Consider the following 18,913-nt stretch of genomic DNA (forward strand, 5'->3'; position numbering starts at 1 on the left):
GCCACAGGGGAACACTGATGGCTTATGGGCAACCTGCTGCCCACCAGGACACCTAAGTTCTTCTCTGCTGAGCTTCTCTCCAGCAGGTCAGCCCCTAACCTGTACTGATGAGTGCAGATATTCTTCCCCAGGTGCAGAACTCCACACTTGCCTTTGTTGAATCTTACCAGGTTCCTCTGTGCCCAGCTCTTCAGCCTGTCCAGGTCTCACTAAATGGCAGCATCACCTTCTGGTGAGTCAGCCTCTCCTCCCAGCTTCTGTCATCAGCAAACTTGCTGAATGTGCATTCTATCCCTTCATCCAAGTCACTGATGAAGACTGGACCCAGCACCAATTGCTGGGGAACACCATTAGCTACAGGCCTCCAACTGGTCTCTGCCCTGCTAATCACAACCCTCCAAGCTCTGTCAGTCAGCCAGTTCTCAATCCAACACACACTTCCTAAGCTTATTTACAAGGATGTTATGGGACACAGTGTGCAAAGCACAGAGAAATAAGATCAGAATTAACAACTAACATTTACATGTCCATATTAAGACAAAACAAAATTTCTCTATGAGAATGAAGGTTCTATTCACAAAAGTCTATGAAGGAAAGCTTTATTCGAGCTACCTATTTAAGTTACACCAGCACTCTAAATCAGTGGAGGAAGTTAACTTCTAGAAGAAATGATAGTCTCAGATATCTCTGCAGCTAAGTAATTGAACATTTTATTTAAGTCAGTACTGAGGCATACAGATTTTCATTCATTGGCCATATTATATATGAACAGATATCAATAAATGTCATTTAAGAGCATCCTTCAGAACCTCTACTATAGAGCATCACAAAACACTAGAAATTAGTAGACCAAATACCAGAAAGTAATACACTGGAATTACTGGAAAAGTAATACACTGTTTGAGGCCACTTCCCTTTACCTTTCTTTTAATTCTCAGGAGTCAACAATGCTTGCCAAGCTAAGTAGGGAAGACATCACAATATCCATAGTTTGGCAAGTCACCTGATCCTTAAGCAAGCAGCTGTTACATACTATGAAAAGGCTGTCAAAAGAAGTGCCAACCAACATGGTCTGGAAGACCACCTAGTCACACCTGCATTTAATGCAACACCACAAACTAACTGCATTCATTGGCCTCATGCCAGTACCCCACAATGCTCAGTGGGATCTTATCTGCATGCAATTCAACATAGTTGCTTCAGCTTCCATTTACATTCCTCTCCTGCAGGGAGCCATTCTCAAACAGTTGTGTTATTGTGGGACCCGACCTCCATGTGTGTTCACTGCAACAACCGCTGCGTGCACTTAAAGAGCTGTGGCCCCCTGATTATAATCTAGTATTACAAAGAAAATACAATGGGAAAGGGACACAAAATAACTGATTTCATAACAGGTTTCCTAGGATAAGCACTACCTGTAGACCAGGACTTTTATGTTACTGGGAAGAAAAAGAAAGATCTCAAATATCATAAGATTACATATCAACTTCAGTCAGGCATCTCAGATGATTCATGTGGAAGAAAGGATGTGAAGAACTGCATCCTCCTCCCTTCCCATTCCCTCCTTTCAGAGCATTATCATCCACTGCCCCCAACAGGTACCAGCAGCACCACACTCAATCTGTAGTTGCTTCTCAATCAGTGCTTTAAGGAAGCTACACGTGAAAAAAGATGGGTGAGAACAAAGTTATCACAAGTCGAAGCTACACGTGAAAAAAGATGGGTGAGAACAAAGTTATCACAGGTCAGTCTTAAAGACATGCTTCTCAGTAATTGATGTTCCATTACTACAGAAAGCAACAAGGGAGATGACATGCTGTCCCAAACTGTGTTACAAGAGAGCCAAGAACCCACACTACAAAAAGTTGCACATTAACAACTACCAACATCCTACCTTACAGGGTCTGTATGTCACTATTCAACACGAGCCAATATTAAACACCAGCTACAAAGAAGCCAGAAGAACTAATACAATTCTACACATCAAATCCATACTTCTAAACTCAAAGTTAGTACAGCGAGATGGAGACAAACTGGAAAAGGTACATGAATAAGTGATTCTGGTTTTGTCTTTTTGCATGTATTTGTGGCTTTGATTTAAAACAAAAAAGACTGCAAGCTGTTATACAAACCTCCTTTCTGGAAGCAATTTCAAACACCTATTACTGATAATATCATTTAGAAGCATTGCTCAATCGATTCCCAATGAAGATCCAAACTCAAGCTTCAAGGATGACTATACTGACCTAAAATATTCAGTTTTAGCCAGATATTAAACTCTTAAAGTTACAGTGTTGTCTTACTGCAAGCAAACGAAAGAAAGATGCTTTATAAAAACACATATAACCTAAACCACAGTACCAATTAAAACAGCGATATATACATTCACACAAGGACCTTTAAAGACTGTTCTACTTCCTAATCTGGTTCTTCACACAGTCCCACAATAGGTATCAAGGATATAGGCTCACAGTGCCTTACATCAGTAATTTGTAATGTCTCACAAAAGGCTGCTGGGACTAGACAGGTAGTTTCCCTTCTGCTGGTCCCAACCACATGTTCAGATAGTATTAACCATAGCACTCACGAAGCCATGCAGTGAGTCATACCAGTTTACTGATCTGCTTTTCTTTGCACTCTTTTGGGACAGATAAGCAGCCTGGATCCATTTACCAGAAGGACTGCACATATACTAGTGCCAACAGAAACGTCAGGTACACAGGAGATGGAAAGGTAAGAATGCAAAAGAATTATTCTTTGTGTACAGTGTAATTTCAAACCAGCTATTCCCCAAGCACTTCTGAAAGCTATTCACAAATACTGCCTTGGGTTTATCTCTGCCTATGAGCCCTGACAGTAAAGGGAAATTCAGCCTAAGGCCTGCTAACTACTTATTATACCCACACAGATAAGAAATAAGATTACTAAACAGCGCTGCTCATGTACTGCACTTGGAAAGAGATCATACTTGAATGCACACAACCTCAGCTGATAGCAAATTGCAGTTAGGACAATATAAACCACAGAAGCAGCTGAAGTGAATCAGCTCAGTGAAAAGTTGCTGCTGAAGACTGAGGTGAAGGAAGACAGGACACTCAAAGAACCTCAAGGTGATGGGGGAGGGAGCTCCAAGGAGGTGAGGCAGCAGATTATCACACACCTCTCCACTAGTTTCTATCAGAGAGGAACGCAGTGTAGCTATTTTGGTCATGCTGACATTGTTTATCTTCATTAAAAAAATAAAAATAAAGAATATTAAAAAATACTGCATTTGCCACCACCATCTCTGCTAAGAACCAAGGATCAGCACAAACAAAATGCACAGGAACAGGTACACACCAGTAGACTTTTGGACAGCAATTCACTGCAATAGGCAGTAGGTCTGAACCAGCATTATGGCAGCAGAAGACATTAATACAGAGCTGCCAGTTTCAAGCAGTGTCATCAAGCCATGCTGGTTATAAAAGGAGCTGCTTGCCATTCCTTCAATCCCCAGCAAAAAAAAAAAAGCCATACATTTTCAGAGCTGAAGGATCAAGTGGCTTCAGCCCTACTCAGCCTGTTTGCCAGGACTCTAATGCTGAGGTACATGTCTCCAAACAGGTCAGAGTCCTGCAGCCAGCACAGCAGCAAAAGTCAGTTTAACTGATGGCTGACCTACTCCAAACTCATCTTCCTTCCGACAAAAGGCTCCAGAATCTATCAGACGTTCTACTGAAATATTTTAGCATATTAAATCAGAAGTAAACATTAACTTGACAAATAAGGTGTCTGGAACATTCAAAGCACTGAAGCAACACAAGGTCAGAAAAACACCCGGAAAGGCAAAACCATGCAAGCTAGCAACTACAGCAGCTTCAGACAAGTGTACATCAGCTTTTAAGTACAAGCGTGAGGACAGCTATGAGATTATCTTCCAGGCAAAACTCAAAATACACAGTTCAGCAAATACATCACACCACCACTAATGGGCACCAAGTCAACAGTACCAAACTGGACCTAATCCATAATAGCTAAGATGCAGACAACAATGACATGTATACAGCATCAATCACTTCACCCTAGGCAGATATCAGTACCCACAGAACCACAGATACAAGCTCCACAGCAGTAAACACTTGGGCATTCAAATCACAGCTAGCTTGTAATCAAACTCCTGCATCATGCCATTCTAAAGCCAACCATTTCCTCCAAGAAATTAATCTTAATCTGTATATTGGATCTTCAAATAAATTAGCATGGTAATTAAATAACCCTCTTAACACAGTTTTGAATAACAGTATGCTCCTTCCACAGTGATATCAGAACGTTCACAGGAAGATCACCACTAACATCCCATGCCTTACACAAGTGTTGGTTAGTTAACTCTGTAAGGCAAGGGGACAGAAGAATTGACATTTCCACTGTCTCTTGTGGAGAAACAAGCAACGTGCTGTCTTACATTTGAAGCCGAAGACAATTAACTTTATTATGTGTGGTTTAGCTGTAACATAAGACAAGTATTGAAGGATGAGCAGAACCATAAACCTGACCCTAGATCTCCCTTTGCATGCCTTGGCACACTCCTTTGCTGCACCACTTACTAAGAACTAATTGCTCCAGATACAGTACATGGAAGCAAAGAGTCCTCTCCATACACTTCAGACATCAGTCTGGAAAAAGTTCTTAAACAAAATATTTGCATTTTCTCTTCATATAGGTACTTGAACTAGATCTCTCCTCAGGTTATCTGAGCGCAAACAAAGTGCTATTGGGAGGCAATGAGCTGTCAACACCCCCCACAGTAGGGGTTGGAACTAAATGATCTTTAAGGTCCCCTCCAACCCAAGTCATCCTGTGATTCCATGATTCTAAAATGCTTGAATCACCATTTTTGTAGCAGATGATAAAGTTTTGCATATTTACAGAAGTAAGCAACAACAACAACAAAAGTGAATGTTCATCTAAATTGTGAAACCTCAGTATGCCAGATAGCTACAGGCAAAGAAAACTTCTCAGTTTTAGATAAACTTATTTCCCAATATAATAATGAGGTAAGTCGTGAGGTTTTTTTTAGATTAATACAATCTGCATCCCTCTATAATATTCATTTTTGCCAACTACGTTTCTCGAGAACAAGAACTTACAACATTCTATTAAGCTGGAGGGAAAAAAAAATCTTCAAAGTTATGTTTTTATTGTATAAATGAAAAGCTCAGCTTGTTCACCCAAATTCATTCTGCTCAATACAGACTCGCTACAGCAGCTTACAAACTTAATCAGCTTCATATTTCCCCTAAAGAAGCTTCCTCTCTACTTCCTTCTGAAATACTGCTGCAGACTTCAAGCTTAGAAGAAGATAAAGTTCACATTATAAGTCTTTAGTTTATATGTCCTTGGATTATTTCCCCCCCATTTTCCTTCAAAGACCAAGATTTCACAAGAACAGATGAATACTGCGCAACTAAGTTTACATCAACAACAGCATGTGCGTCATTTTTGCCTTTATACAATGCAGCAGAATAAGGTATTTCTCAAAAGTTAAAAACACTTAACGTATTAAAAGACCATAAGCACAAACATCTCTAACACCTGAAGCCTAGTAGGATAGAAAAATTGCATTAAAGGGGCAAAACCGGCTGTCCAGTACTCCGTGAAGTTTAAGGAGTTTACATTACTTTCCCATGGGATTTTTTCAGTCATTTATAGTTCATTGCTTCATATGGCTATAGAATCCCTGCTGTGTTAAAAAATGCCAAATAAAATTATATCTCATTCACTGCTTTATGCTATACCTTCTTTTGTTCAGATCCAATTAGTGAAAGCCTGTTCTTCATTTATCATACTTTTAGCTGATTACATTAGGCACTACAATAGTTCTCTAGCTTTCCTCGACAATGTTTGCACCATCAGTGTTACATTTATGGTTGAGGAGGCTCTTTCATCTTAACTCTCTATTCCAACCAGTTCAGGGGGAAAAAAGTACATACGATTACTATTTTTTTTCTCCACTGAAAATTCTTTGCTTGTTTTCTCACCCCAAAAATAATCCCAGATGTTTGCATTAAATTCAAATGTCCAGGTTCTATTGGTCCTTGCCCATGCAAGTATAAAGAATTAGCGCTTCGCTATTTGAGCTCTGAAGAAAAAGCAGCATTCTGCACAGTTTATGCCAGATTCTTTCCTGCTCTTCCCCAAAACATCGTAAAATAAACAGAATTAACAGAGATCATCAAGACTCTAAAAAGCACAAACTCCAACCTACTTTCCTGAACATACTCAGCACCTCATGGGCAACTCTGTTCTCTAAGAGTGTCTCAGTAGCCATCCTGTCAGTCTGCTCTCCCCTACACCACACTGATTTTACTTCAGGACAGTTGTTAAAGCAGCAACTTCTTTTCAACAGCATAAATAATACTAAAAATCACCTTTCTGCCCATTCACATCCCTTAGGCAGTGTAAATGTAATCCAATCCCATTAAACATCATTTCCAGCTACCTACAACTTCACATTATTGCACAATAACTCACAAACCCCTGAAGTCATTTATACCCTTTTAAGCTTTAATGTTGCTGTCCTATCACCATAACAATTCTTGTTTTTAACCTATAGAAATCCTCCAAATCATTGGCTTTTTTTTTTTCCTTAAGTGGACCAGACAGTATTTTATTCTTTATTTCCCTCCCTCAAATAAGCATTAACTGACTCTCAGCAGGCTGTTCAATTTTTGCCATATTCTCAATTTAGAACAGTCCTTTTTGCTGCTTTCTGCTCATACGTTGCTGCAGTTTTAACTTCTTGCAGTCAGAATTCTCATGTACTTTCCTAGCCTAGTCACCTGCCATTAATTTGGGATATCAAAATGAATATTGCTCTAACAGCGCACTAAATTTTTGCCTCTGAGCTACAGGAACCAAATCAGGAGAGTAACAAAAGTAGTTTCACTCAAAGCACGTATACATTTCAACTATACCCACCACCTCCATTTAACAATGAACTCTACAAAGATAGACATTTGACTCTGATATTAAGACATTTTTAAGTGCATATTAAATGGAAGAATTCCAAAGTCTTTCAGAGTGAAAGCTCACTAGCAAATTACTCAGAAAGAAAGAAAAACACAACAACGCTTTTACAGCTAAGTATATCATTTCTACACAAACATCAATGAAAGTACCTGCTAGAATCATTCAAGCATATGACAGTGGATAGGGAATAAGCTAGCAGCTGTTACTGAAGAGCCTGAATTGCTAGAAGTTTTGTGGGTTTTTCTTGTTTTTGTATTGTTGTAAAGCTGCCCTACTTCAATTTCAGTTGTTTTCAACCAGAATAACAGAAGGGAAACCCAAAATATATAAGACTGAGTAGCTCGCCTTCCTTTTAAAGTTACTTGTACAGGAGAATTGGTACCAAGAATATCAGACTACCCACATTTTACTAAGTAACTACACAGGTAAGGTAATAAGGGGCTTTACCTGCATCTCAGAGGTTGCTCCACTTTCTAAACAGGAAGCTTACCTACTTCAAATCATTACGTTTTTAAACACTTCATTAAAAATGTTTTTGTAAATAGTCCCTGCACACTCATCACTTGAAATCAGGTCCCACCAACCTTAGTAAAGACAAACAGCTTTAGGATAGGCCAGTAGTTGAACCTTTACATTTACTTCTGCCTTTGTTCCAATGATTATCGCTGTCAAAGCAACTGTCTATGACACTCCTTGCCTTTGCAACACAAGTCTTAGAAGATTGAGAGAAGTCTGACTTAATTCTGTCAAGCCAAAAACAGAAATCAAAAGGAGATTCACAACTCTTTTACAGAATCCCACCGCTAAGCAAACACTTTTTACTCATAAATCCATTTGGCAGATTGTACTAGCTGCCAAATCTGATTTTAGTGTTTGACATCTTGCCACTACTGGTATCACCAAGTAGCTGTTGATGCAATCTGAACAAAAATAATGTAAGTCAAGCCAAGTTTGTCACTACTTTATGATAAGTAACAAAGTCAAACAACTTGGCCTCTGGACTCATCTATCCCAACTAGCCGTCACACACATCACTGCAATGGCCATTCACAACAATAATGAATGACTGGAGATATCCTAGTCATTAAGGTGGATTACATTAAGCTATTTCCACAGTTACGCATCCAAAGAAGTGATTAGAAGAGATATGGTAGACGTTATACATAGGTTATTCCAAAGGAACATCTCCCATTTATTTCCATGGAAACTACAACAGATACAAAGAGCACAGTAACACTATTTGATAGCATAAATTCTCAGCTACAAAAAATATTTTTCAATATTAAACATGCATTTTTGCTAGTGATGAAAAACAGCCTGCATACCATGCTCATAAAAATCTACACCAGCAGAGGTGACCCATTGTTGTTATCATCACTGCTGAAACACACCACCCACCACCTCACTGTGCTCACATCCACTGGTTGGCCTCTATAACCATTCAGTAAGCATCAATGAATGTCAGACGGTGCCACTTTTTCCACATGGAGGAATTCAATGGCACCCCTTTGCTTTCCCTGTCAGACTGTCCCTCTGCTGCCATCAGTCACACAGCAACAAAACATAATGGAATACTGATAGGAAGGCTCAGTCTCTACTGTTATCCAACCAACATCCACCTCTGACATTGTGGGTCAACATAATAAAATAGGAGGCATTCGTTTTGGAGCAGTTCTCATACAATTAGACCAAAAAAACACTTATGTAAACAGTATACACTACCATGTTGTAATCAGTCAGAGCAGCATTTTAAACAACCCCTCTCACTTTCTTTAAATACTGAAAGCTTCTTCAATGCACCCAGCTAATCCCTAAGTTGCACAGCTTGATTTGCTGGCCTAAGTAAGGATCCAAAGCAGCTAAGCAGGCAATACTTCACCCTCATAGAACCAATAGCATTATCTTTGTCCATAAACTCAAAGCAGCAGCATTTCATTTCACACGCTAACTTTATGAACTGTTCTGAATACCTTACTGAATTTTTGAGACACCAGCTTGAATTTACTTTCTCTTATGAACTATTATGAATTAAACACTCTATATATATTTTAAAGCTAAGATAGCACAGTAGATTGAAGCAGAATAGCTATTATATTTTCAGTTCTCTTTGTAACACATCACTGGTACTCCCTTCCGTAAGGTCACAAGCTGTACTTTTTCCTGTCATTCTTATTCCATCATTATAATCTTCAATCTCAGTCTTCACATATTACTTTCAAATTTTCCATATTCTCCAGTTCATAGCAGTGCCCACACAATAAAAATAAAGCCATCCAGATGCACTGGAAAGACCAATTTATTTTTCAAGCCTGTTGCCAACTGGCAAAAGAACATGCTGTCTTTTTTTAAAGAAGTTTTTAGTCTATTTTCAGTATTCACGCCAACGAACAAGGCTATGCAACACTGCTAAACAGCAGACCCATTTATCCAAACAGCAGATAAAAGGACCCATTAGCCTGGTTCTGTCTTACCAGAAGGATCATAGATTTTACAAGTAGTTTGTATTTATTTACACTTAATTCTCAACTTCCAGAAGAATAAGGATTTATAATCCCCTACGCCCATCTATTAAGAAATCACTTCTCAATCTACAAGCTACCATATGCTCCTAGATTGGCTACCGGTTAAAATCCAGACCAAGTATTATTATTCTCATGCACATAAAAAATTACTTAGCACAGAGATTCAGTACTGGAACATTTGACTTATCCAAGAACAATCTAGTTTCAACCCACTGTTGTACCATTTATTTCTTGTACCCAGCCTATTTATTTGAACCAAACAAAAGGACTTAGACAGCAGCTGTGTCAAAGTCCAAAATCCCCAACAGTTCTCATCTCTCACTCAACTCCTAAAACAAAATTTCTCCTTGCTAAACTTTAATAAATTCCATGACTCATGCTTCAGATTTTCAAGTGCTGAGGAACTCAAGTCCTGCCATGCATAAAATTCACATTTTTTTTCCTTTCATCCTGCCTAGGGACCTCTCCCATTAAGTTGTAGCATTGGTTTTCAGCTCCCAATTCCAATAAACAATTCAAAACCTCTAGTCCTTTCTCCTGTTGCAGTTCCTGCAGGCAAAGAGTAACAAAACGTCCTCTGTAGACAAGACTACGGGAGTATGAATATAACTGCATTAAGTGTAACTGAATTAAAAATATTTTAAAATAAACTATGTAGAAGATTACAAGAGCTAAAAAGGGATAAACATCTAGACAAGTACCTTCCCCCTCTTGGCATTACTGGCATAACCAAGTCGTTTCAACTACTCCCCTGATACACTGATGAATACACCTTAATATCTGTGTCAAATGCAACAGCTCTGGCATGCTTAGTCAGCTATCTGGTAGGAGAGAGCATTCCTCCGTCAAGCAGAAAGCATAAGTTGAAAGTAACAAGTAGAAGAGCCATTCATACCAAGCTCTCATCATTTTTAATTACCCCTGGTGTTCATTAACAAAACAAAACTTTGGTTTAACTGCCACTCTTGCTGCACAGAGCAACTACCTATCAGGTGTTATTATATGCCTTAATTCAGGGAGAGAACAAAGAGCAAGATAATATCTATAATGAGCAAAACACCAGAGTTCACACCACATAATGCTAAATACTTGCCCAGTCCATCCCCTCCTTTTAAGCACATGGAGGAAAAGGGTATATGCAAAGACACTTCAAAACCTTAAACATGTCTCCCATTATATGCAGGCTTGTTGCTTAACAGTTTCAAATCATCTTGAACCCTGTCTATCATTTGCATTCAAGCAGTACTTACAGCATTGGCATCAACATCACTGTGGATGGCAACAGTTTTAATCCCCATCTTCTTGCATGTTTTGATGACCTACCACACACAAAAAAAGAAAGCAATCAATATTCAAAACATAAATAGCTTAAGAATAAACTACAAAAAGAAAAGCTCAAGATTACATACTTACTCTGCAAGCAATCTCTCCTCTGTTGGCAATAAGGAGCTTTTCAAAAGTCTGGAGAGAAAAGAACAAGGACCTTGAGAGATGAACACATTGCAAGCTTTCCTCTCTTCAGAAACATACGTCCCTTTCTTCTCCACTCCAGTAAAACAATGGTTTACCCAGAAGCCTGCAACTCTGAGTTCACCTAGTTCAAAAGGGTCCTGCTGATTTATCAATAATAATATAGCACAATCTCTATGCTATTCTAGATATATACTAGTACACACACAGATTCAGAACAGATAGAAACGCGTTGACTATTCACATCACCATTCCCTGGTTTTCCTTACCAAGCACAGTGCAGAAATTAGAACACTACAAAAGCTATAGGAAACAATCAAGTTCAGGGAAGACATTCACAAGCATTACCAAACAACAGTCTTAATTTCCAGAAGTGTCCAACTTGCATATACTGAATACACACAAGATATTCAATGGGGACAAGCTTCACAGGTATCTGCTTCCCCCCCCTCCCAGAACTCAACTAAACACATAAGAACCTCCACATGGTCTCTCCCAGCTCTTGCTGAGATGGTAGTCCTTGATTCCCATTATAGCTTAGCCATATGAGGAGCCTGGCAAACTCCTGTACTGCCAACATGACATTGTTACACACTCAGTATTAAGTAGCAACCAAAGTGCAACAAAACAGCAAGTCACACTTTAGCAGGCATGTGAAATTTGCTGTCACTTTTCACGCTCCATTGCACTCAATGCTGTAAATACATCTTAGAGGTATGATAAAAGCACTGAAGAAGGGGATAACAAGCTGTCAGAAGACAATCAGCCTTATATCCTAAACAAAAATTTTCCATTAAGAAATTCAAAAGGCACTCACAGAATCATAGAATTGTAGGGGTTGGAAGGGACCTCTAGAGATCATCGAGTCCAACCCCCCTGCCAAAGCAGGCTCCCTACACCATGTAAAAACCTCAGACCTGGCTGTAAGCACTATTGCTGCTACTGGCCTTGCTGTTATACAGGTTCATTTCCAACCAAGGAAGTTCACCATCAAACACAGACCATCACCAGAAGGGACAATCAAGCCCTGCACACTCACCCCATTTCTTTTCCTACATCAGATGTGGCAGCGATGCAGGTTCAGGATGCATCAGTTCAGCACACAAATCAAACAGCCCTACTCTGCCTCCTGTGTTCCAAATCACAAACAGGACATGGAGCCAGCAGGCTCCTCCCCTTCTTGGGCAGCCCAGTTGCTCCAGATAAGGTTTATCTAACTATACTCCAAGACATTCAATAGCCATTTCCCCTCCCCTACATAAACCAGCTGTTCCCCATACCAGGTAGGGAAAAAGGGAGCATTATCAGTGCAACAGTGAAACTGTTTGTTATCCCTACAATCATCATTCTTCAAAGTCAGGGCCGAGCTAGCATCACATAATCTGTTCAAGAATATTACATCATAACAGCATACAGAAACACAAGAGCTATACAAGAAATACAACAGCATACAAGAGCTGCAGCAAGCTTGTATGGTACTCAGATCTGTCAAAGAACACACACCTCTGCTAAACACTCTACTTAGCAGTAAGGAGTATAACAATTCAAATACTTCAATTGAGTTTTTTCATAGAATTGGAAGAGACCTTTAAAGGTCATTTAGTCCAACCCCCCTGCAATGAACAGGGACATCCACAGCTAGATTGGGTTGCTCAGAGCCTGGTCCAGCTTGGAAACCTTTTTGATGTAACAGTTATTTTATTAACCAAGCATGCTCGTATAGCAAAACAAGACCTTCAGTATTAGGATGTTATGAATATCCATCATTTAATTTTCCAATTCTGCAATATGGATAATAACAGGAAGAAACTGCACTCTTATTTCTGCTGTTAAAAACAAGATCCAAGTCCAGCAATTAAAAAAGTTTTATTCACAAGCTGCCTTTAAATGGCATGCAGCATTTCTTTTTTTAATGTATTTCCCACTGATTAGCATGCAAAAGTCTGATACTTCCAATTGTTACAAAGACAGAAGCACTGAAGGGAGAAAGCAGAAAAGACCTTGAGCTATTTGTGGAAGCCACTGTTTGAAGTGATGGAACTTCTAGTTCAGAGAAATCAAAGACCCGAATACCTTCTCACAATATAATTATGCCTATAGAGAAGGCACAGAACCTCGATTAAATAGACTTTGAGAAAACAGGAAACATTTAGTTAATTACTTAAGTAGAATTCCCTTGAGAATTTTTTCTGTTAGCCACAGTTCTAGTTACATACTGATATTTCTCTCTCTGCTTTCTAATACTGCTTCACTCCTAATTAATCTCACCTATGCTGGTAGATACAGGCAAGTCCATGGTGAAAAAGCTGGCATTCATACCCTTCAGTAAGAGCACACCTCCAGCCACGCTGTTTTTCCAAGTGTGTTACTTCAGCAGCTATGCCAAGACAGCCGCCCACGGGAGAAGTTTTCCTTGGCCAGCAACTGTAAGCTGAGATCGCTACTGCACAAGTCTGTCAAGTCAGTCTGACAGAGAACTCAAAGCAGCAGCCTCATCCAAGATGTGGATTTAACACACCCTGCAAACCTCACACATCCATCTTTACCCAAGCTCTGCAGTTTTCATTCTCATACATGAGCAACAAGTTCAGCTTGGACAAAGTGCATCTGACCATCTAGCAAACATGCTGCTAGTACTGCATTTTCCATATCCACATGAACATATTTACACATATGCACACAGTGTTTTTCTCCCTATATCCCCTATGCAACATTAAGAATAGCTGTGTCAAAGTTAAAACACATTGCAGTTAAGTATACAACTTCCCCAAGCTCTTAACTGCTTCTCCAACCTTTTAAGTTACGCGCTTGAGACAGTACCCAATCTCAGCAAATATACTACATGAAAAACATTAACATTCAGTAATTCAATAACTGCAATTCAATGACAGTAAAGGGGTTATACTGGAAGAACTGCCATTGTTTAAAGCAGCACAAGGGAAAGGAAAGCTTTATAAGTCAAATGCCAGCATTACAGTAAAACATCAAAGAGGGAAAACATGCACTGTACTACTTACCTTTTCATTTGGATCATACACAGCAGAATACAGCTTATGTGATGTTTTAAGGCACCGTCTTGAACAAAGCGTTTCACACTACAGAAGAGAGAGGGAGTTACATGGTTTTTTTCTCCTGCTACTATATTCCAGCAAGACAGAAACAGTTCATATACTGACATCTTGAGGAAAATCTTCCATATCATTCCCTGCCCCTCCCTCCTCTCCCCCACATCGTGAATGGAAGCTGGCAAGGATCTGCCTCTGTACACACTGGGGGTGGGGAGATGCCCTCATTGCTAGGGAGTTAGATACACAGAAGGCAATGGACTAGGCCAGAACAGCTATCAAAAGCAGAAGAGACTTCAGATGTAAGTTTGGTTCCCAGTCTTCCCCACCACAACCCCATGATGACAGTGGCCTAAGGAAGAAAAACATTCTCTCTAGGCTCACATTTCCTTATTTTTCCACAGCTATACCCACTTCCACCTTGCAACAGCATCATTCCACCCCACCAAGGTGATCCCGTTATCCAGCAGATCGCTTACAATATACCACAAACTACCCAGCTACTGTGTCCAGTTCTGGGCTCCCCAGTACAAAAAAGACAGGGATCTCTTGGAAAGAGTCCATCGGAGGGCCACTAAGATGGTGAAGGGCCTGGAGCATCTCCCCTATGAGGAGAGACTAAGCGAACTGGGTCTGTTTAGCCTTGAGAAAAGAAGGCTGAGAGGGGACTTGATCCAGGTTTATAAATACCTGAGGTGTGGGAGCCATAGTGGTGAGGCTGGTCTCTTTTCAGTAGTGTGTGGGGACAGCACTAGGGGTAATGGGATGAAACTACAGCATAGGAAGTTCCACACAAATGTGCAGAAGAACTTCTTTACAGTGCGGATGACGGAGCACTGGAACAGGCTGCCCAGGGAGGTGGTGGAGTCTCCTTCTCTGGAGATATTCAAGACCCAACTGGACGCCTACCTGTGTGACATGGTATAGGGAGCCTGCTTTGGCAGGGGGGTTGGACTCGATGATCTCTAGAGGTCCCTTCCAACCCCTACAATTCTGTGACACCTACAGTTCTGCACTTCTTCACCTGAGAATGTGACAGTACAAGCTGCCTCAGGCAATAAAAAGGGAAAATAGCTTTAGGATCAGAATTCTGCCAGCTATCGGTTGGCCATTAAGCCAGCTGCACCTTCAGAAACTACTGTTACCTAACTCCCATTAGAGGGAAGAGCAAGGATAGTTTCCAGAGTATATTCTCCACAATTCCAGAGCACACATGCAGTTAAGCAGGTGAGTCTCTGCCTAATCTAAAGCTCTACTGACACAGGTGCATGTGGCACCACAAATAGTCTGAAGTTAGTCATACATATCTCATGTTACCTCAATTGTTTAACCACTCTTGTAGCATGACATTTAGACCACATCAGTAAACTGTTATACAAGTTCCCAAGTACTGTATCTCCATATTCCTTTCATTGGATTTCTAGGTTTTGTTACCCATTGACCTAGGTGTCTCCTTTTGTAGTTTTAAGTAATTATCTGTTTGAATAGGAACCTCAACTGCACCTCAGATGAGTATAGAAGAAAGGATCCAGACAGAACCTTCCCCCAAAACTCCACATACATCACATGGTCTGGTTGAAACACTCACCAGTGAGAAACAGGAGGATTTTAATCCCTTCCAGATGAAGGGAGCTTAGATCTGTTTCCCACATTCTAGTAAGCACTCAAGCGTTACAAGAAATGTCAGGCACAGCTTCACTGCTGACATCTGTCACTTCAGTTTGCAAGAGGCTTATGAGCAAACAGTAGGTACACCTTTAGAGAAACTTATTGCATCTACCACCATGTAGGAGCAACTGGAGATCACAAGCTATACCCAAACCTACCTTTATACTTAACTATACCTTCCCCTGGCACCACAGAGATAGAGCTCCTCCTCAAGCAGGTTTCCACAGTCATCACTGATCTCTAATGCACAATTCCTGGTTATTTAGCTTATTCAATACTAGCTTAGGTGTACCCACTTCTCTCTATCAAATGAGGAATGGAAACTACCCAATTCCGTGTTAACCAAGGCACTAGGGGAAAAAATAAAATCCACACATCTCAGAACTCAAACCTTAATCCAGTTCACAAAAGTTATTTTCTTCCAGATCCCTATAGTCAACTCACAGAGAAAGTCAGGATGAAAACACACTACAGCATATTTTATATGATGCTACTTGTACGGTTCTTAAATTAGTGACTACTACAATCTAAAGACAGCAAGTGAGCATGTGTGTCTATTTTATAAGTGACATTACAAGGCAAATAAAAGAAAAAATGAAGGCTTACAGAATATTTTGTATTAACTCTGATAACTGGCTCAGCTTGACCTAGTGACCCTTTCATGTCCTGTGAAACAAGCACTGTTCAATACTGTCATAGTTTGTTACCTCCATTTGATAAATGTTTCAGCTCTTTAAAGTCCACGAATACAGGCTACTGTTACTTATTTACAAGAGCTCAACTCTGGACTTAGAAGTTTGACTTTGAGCTTCCCACCACAACTGAATCTACTCTTCTTGGTGAGAAGAGCCACCTCCAGCTGCTCCCAAAGGGACTTGTCACCACCACCAGAGCTGAGCCACAATTATTTCATTCCTACAAGGAAATTCCTTGTAGAAATTCCTGAGAATTGTGGCAGTCCCAGGAGGGAGAGAGGAAACATTTCCATGTTTGCCAACATGCACATGAGCTACAAACAAGGGAATTCCCAACACCTAAGCCTATTTTTAAACACCAAATCACTCTCACACCCAAGTACCTTCTCCCTTGTGCCAATACAAAAGTTTGCATTGTCACATGGTGAATCAGAATAGGGAATATGTCCAGCTGAAAAGATACTCACAAGGAGTGGGAAATGTCTGTTCTTTGCCAGATGTCAGCCCTGTTTATCCATTCAGACGTTCAAACAGCAGCATTGGGACAAGTTGGAGGGAGACAGAAGCTGAAAGGCAATGGCTTGTGCTCAAAACCCAACAGCTGCAGAAAGCTGGAACGGTTTCTCACAGCAACAGCTTAAATAGCTCCAGCAAGGCCAGAGCTGTGAAAGACATTACAGCACCATAACAGTGATGCAAGAGTCTCCAATATAAAGTTTGCAGACACAAGTCACCAAGGACAAACAAGCAGCTACTGGTCCTATGAATATATTATATACTTTTCTAAGTGCTCAGAGGTCTTAAATTGTGAAGGCTTAAATGATATCATTTGTCTGTTAGCAAATTATAAAAGAAACTATGAATAATTCCCACGCAAATCTGATTAAATGCTCTCCAGTGACTGAAATCTTGAAGGTGATTTTCATACAGATATTAAGGGCTAAAAATCACCTCAGTTACCCAGCCACACAAACCACCCATGTCAATGTGATGTTTCACACCGACAGGCCACTCAGCTACACCATACCTCCCTATCACTCCCCCTCCCGAACAGAGCAGATAAAGAAAACGTGATTGAAATAGAGCACACTGGTTCAGATAAGGACAGGGAAATCACTCAGATACAACCATTGTGGGTAGAACTGACTCAGTGCACAGGAGATTAATGTAACTTACAGTCTATTAATAACTGCCTAAAGCAGCAAGTTTCCAGCCCTCCTGCCCCACTACACGCTGCTCTCCATAGGCTGCAGATCTGGCTTGCAGGTGCAAACCATGGTCTGTGTGTCTTCCTTCAGACCCCACAGGCTCCTCCATGGCTGCACATGGAGATCTGCTCTGTGTAGTGCCCATGGGCTGCAGGAGGACGACTTGCTCCTCTATGAGCCTCTCTCCTGGGCTGCAGGGAGCTGCTGCACTGCACCTAGAATAGCTCCTGCCCTCCTTCTGTGCTGGTCTCGGTGCCCACAGGGCTGTTATTTCACATTTCTCACTCCTCTCTCCCAGCAATTGTGGAGCAGTTTTCCTTTCCTTCAATCTGTTCTCCCAGCATTGCTCACAGCTCAGCTCTGGCAGCAGTGGATCCAATTGGAGCAACTGGAGCCAGCTGTGCTCTGACATCAAAGGAGCAACACTGGGCTCTGCTCACAACCCTGTCACTACCAAATCCATGCCACACAAGCCCTGTGAAGCTGCACAATCCCTAAAGGCACGTGATAGCTTTATGCAACACGTTTTAAGAGTCATATTTCTGGAGAGACACTTATCCCACACCCTTAGGTTCCTAGATGTGTAAAGTCTTTAGCAGACGTACTAGTATAGTTCTGCAATAAGCTTCTTGCGTTTCCAGGAAAAGAAAGAGGAGCAGCATAATACAACAACCAACCACTAAGACGCCTCCCCGTCTCCAACCCCGAATGCTCAGCGGGTCCCCTCGCACCGCCCTCCATGCTCCGGCCGGCTCCGAGCCCGCAGCACAGCGGGCCGCCTGTCAGCGCCGCAGCGGCACAGCAATCTCCCACTCCTCCCTTCCCCTCCAGAAAGAGACACCTTGGCAGTGCAACACACCGACCACCCCCAGCGCCGACCCACGGACCCACAGCCGCTCGCACTCTCACCTCCCGCAGCGCCCGGCGGCCGCTCCGTGCCCCATAACGCAGCACCAACACAGCCGCCATGGCTGCCGCCCTCCCGGACACCCTTTCACCCGGCGCGGGGCGGGGCGGGGCCGGGCCGCACTCCGCCAATCCCCGCAGCCCGCGCTGTGTTCTCCTCCCCATCTGGCCCTCCACTGTTACAGTTACCTCAGGGGAGGTCTTAGCTTTTATCCACCCTAAATTATCTCAGGGTGGTTTGATCTCTTTCCCACCCTACAAGGTTTTTCAAGGAACCCATGTTTTCACAGAATCACAGAATGACCCGGGTTGGAAGGGACCTCAAGGATCATGTAGTTCCAACCCCCCTGCCTGGCAGGGCCACCAAACAT

General features: G+C 41.4%; 1 protein-coding gene across 3 annotated transcripts in view; it reads right to left on the reverse strand.

Moving 5' to 3' along the window:
* PCCA (propionyl-CoA carboxylase subunit alpha) overlaps positions 1 to 18,666 on the reverse strand; it is a 251,157-nt gene extending 232,491 nt beyond the window's left edge. For 2 of the 3 annotated variants that reach the window (XM_015851501.1, XM_032442016.1), the window contains exons 1-4: positions 18,546 to 18,666; positions 14,018 to 14,095; positions 10,944 to 10,991; positions 10,781 to 10,849 (exon numbers count right to left, since the gene is read on the reverse strand). In XM_015851501.1, the coding sequence (XP_015706987.1) occupies positions 10,781 to 10,849; positions 10,944 to 10,991; positions 14,018 to 14,095; positions 18,546 to 18,605 (255 nt within the window). In that variant the 5' untranslated portion in view covers positions 18,606 to 18,666. Of the gene's footprint in view, positions 1 to 10,780; positions 10,850 to 10,943; positions 10,992 to 14,017; positions 14,096 to 16,895; positions 16,995 to 18,545 lie in introns of those variants that run through there. The other variant, XM_032442017.1, reaches the window with a different exon arrangement.
* Positions 18,667 to 18,913: the final 247 nt, after the last annotated feature.

The sequence above is a fragment of the Coturnix japonica genome, chromosome 1 (assembly GCF_001577835.2).
Source record: "Coturnix japonica isolate 7356 chromosome 1, Coturnix japonica 2.1, whole genome shotgun sequence".
NCBI lineage: Eukaryota > Metazoa > Chordata > Aves > Galliformes > Phasianidae > Coturnix > Coturnix japonica.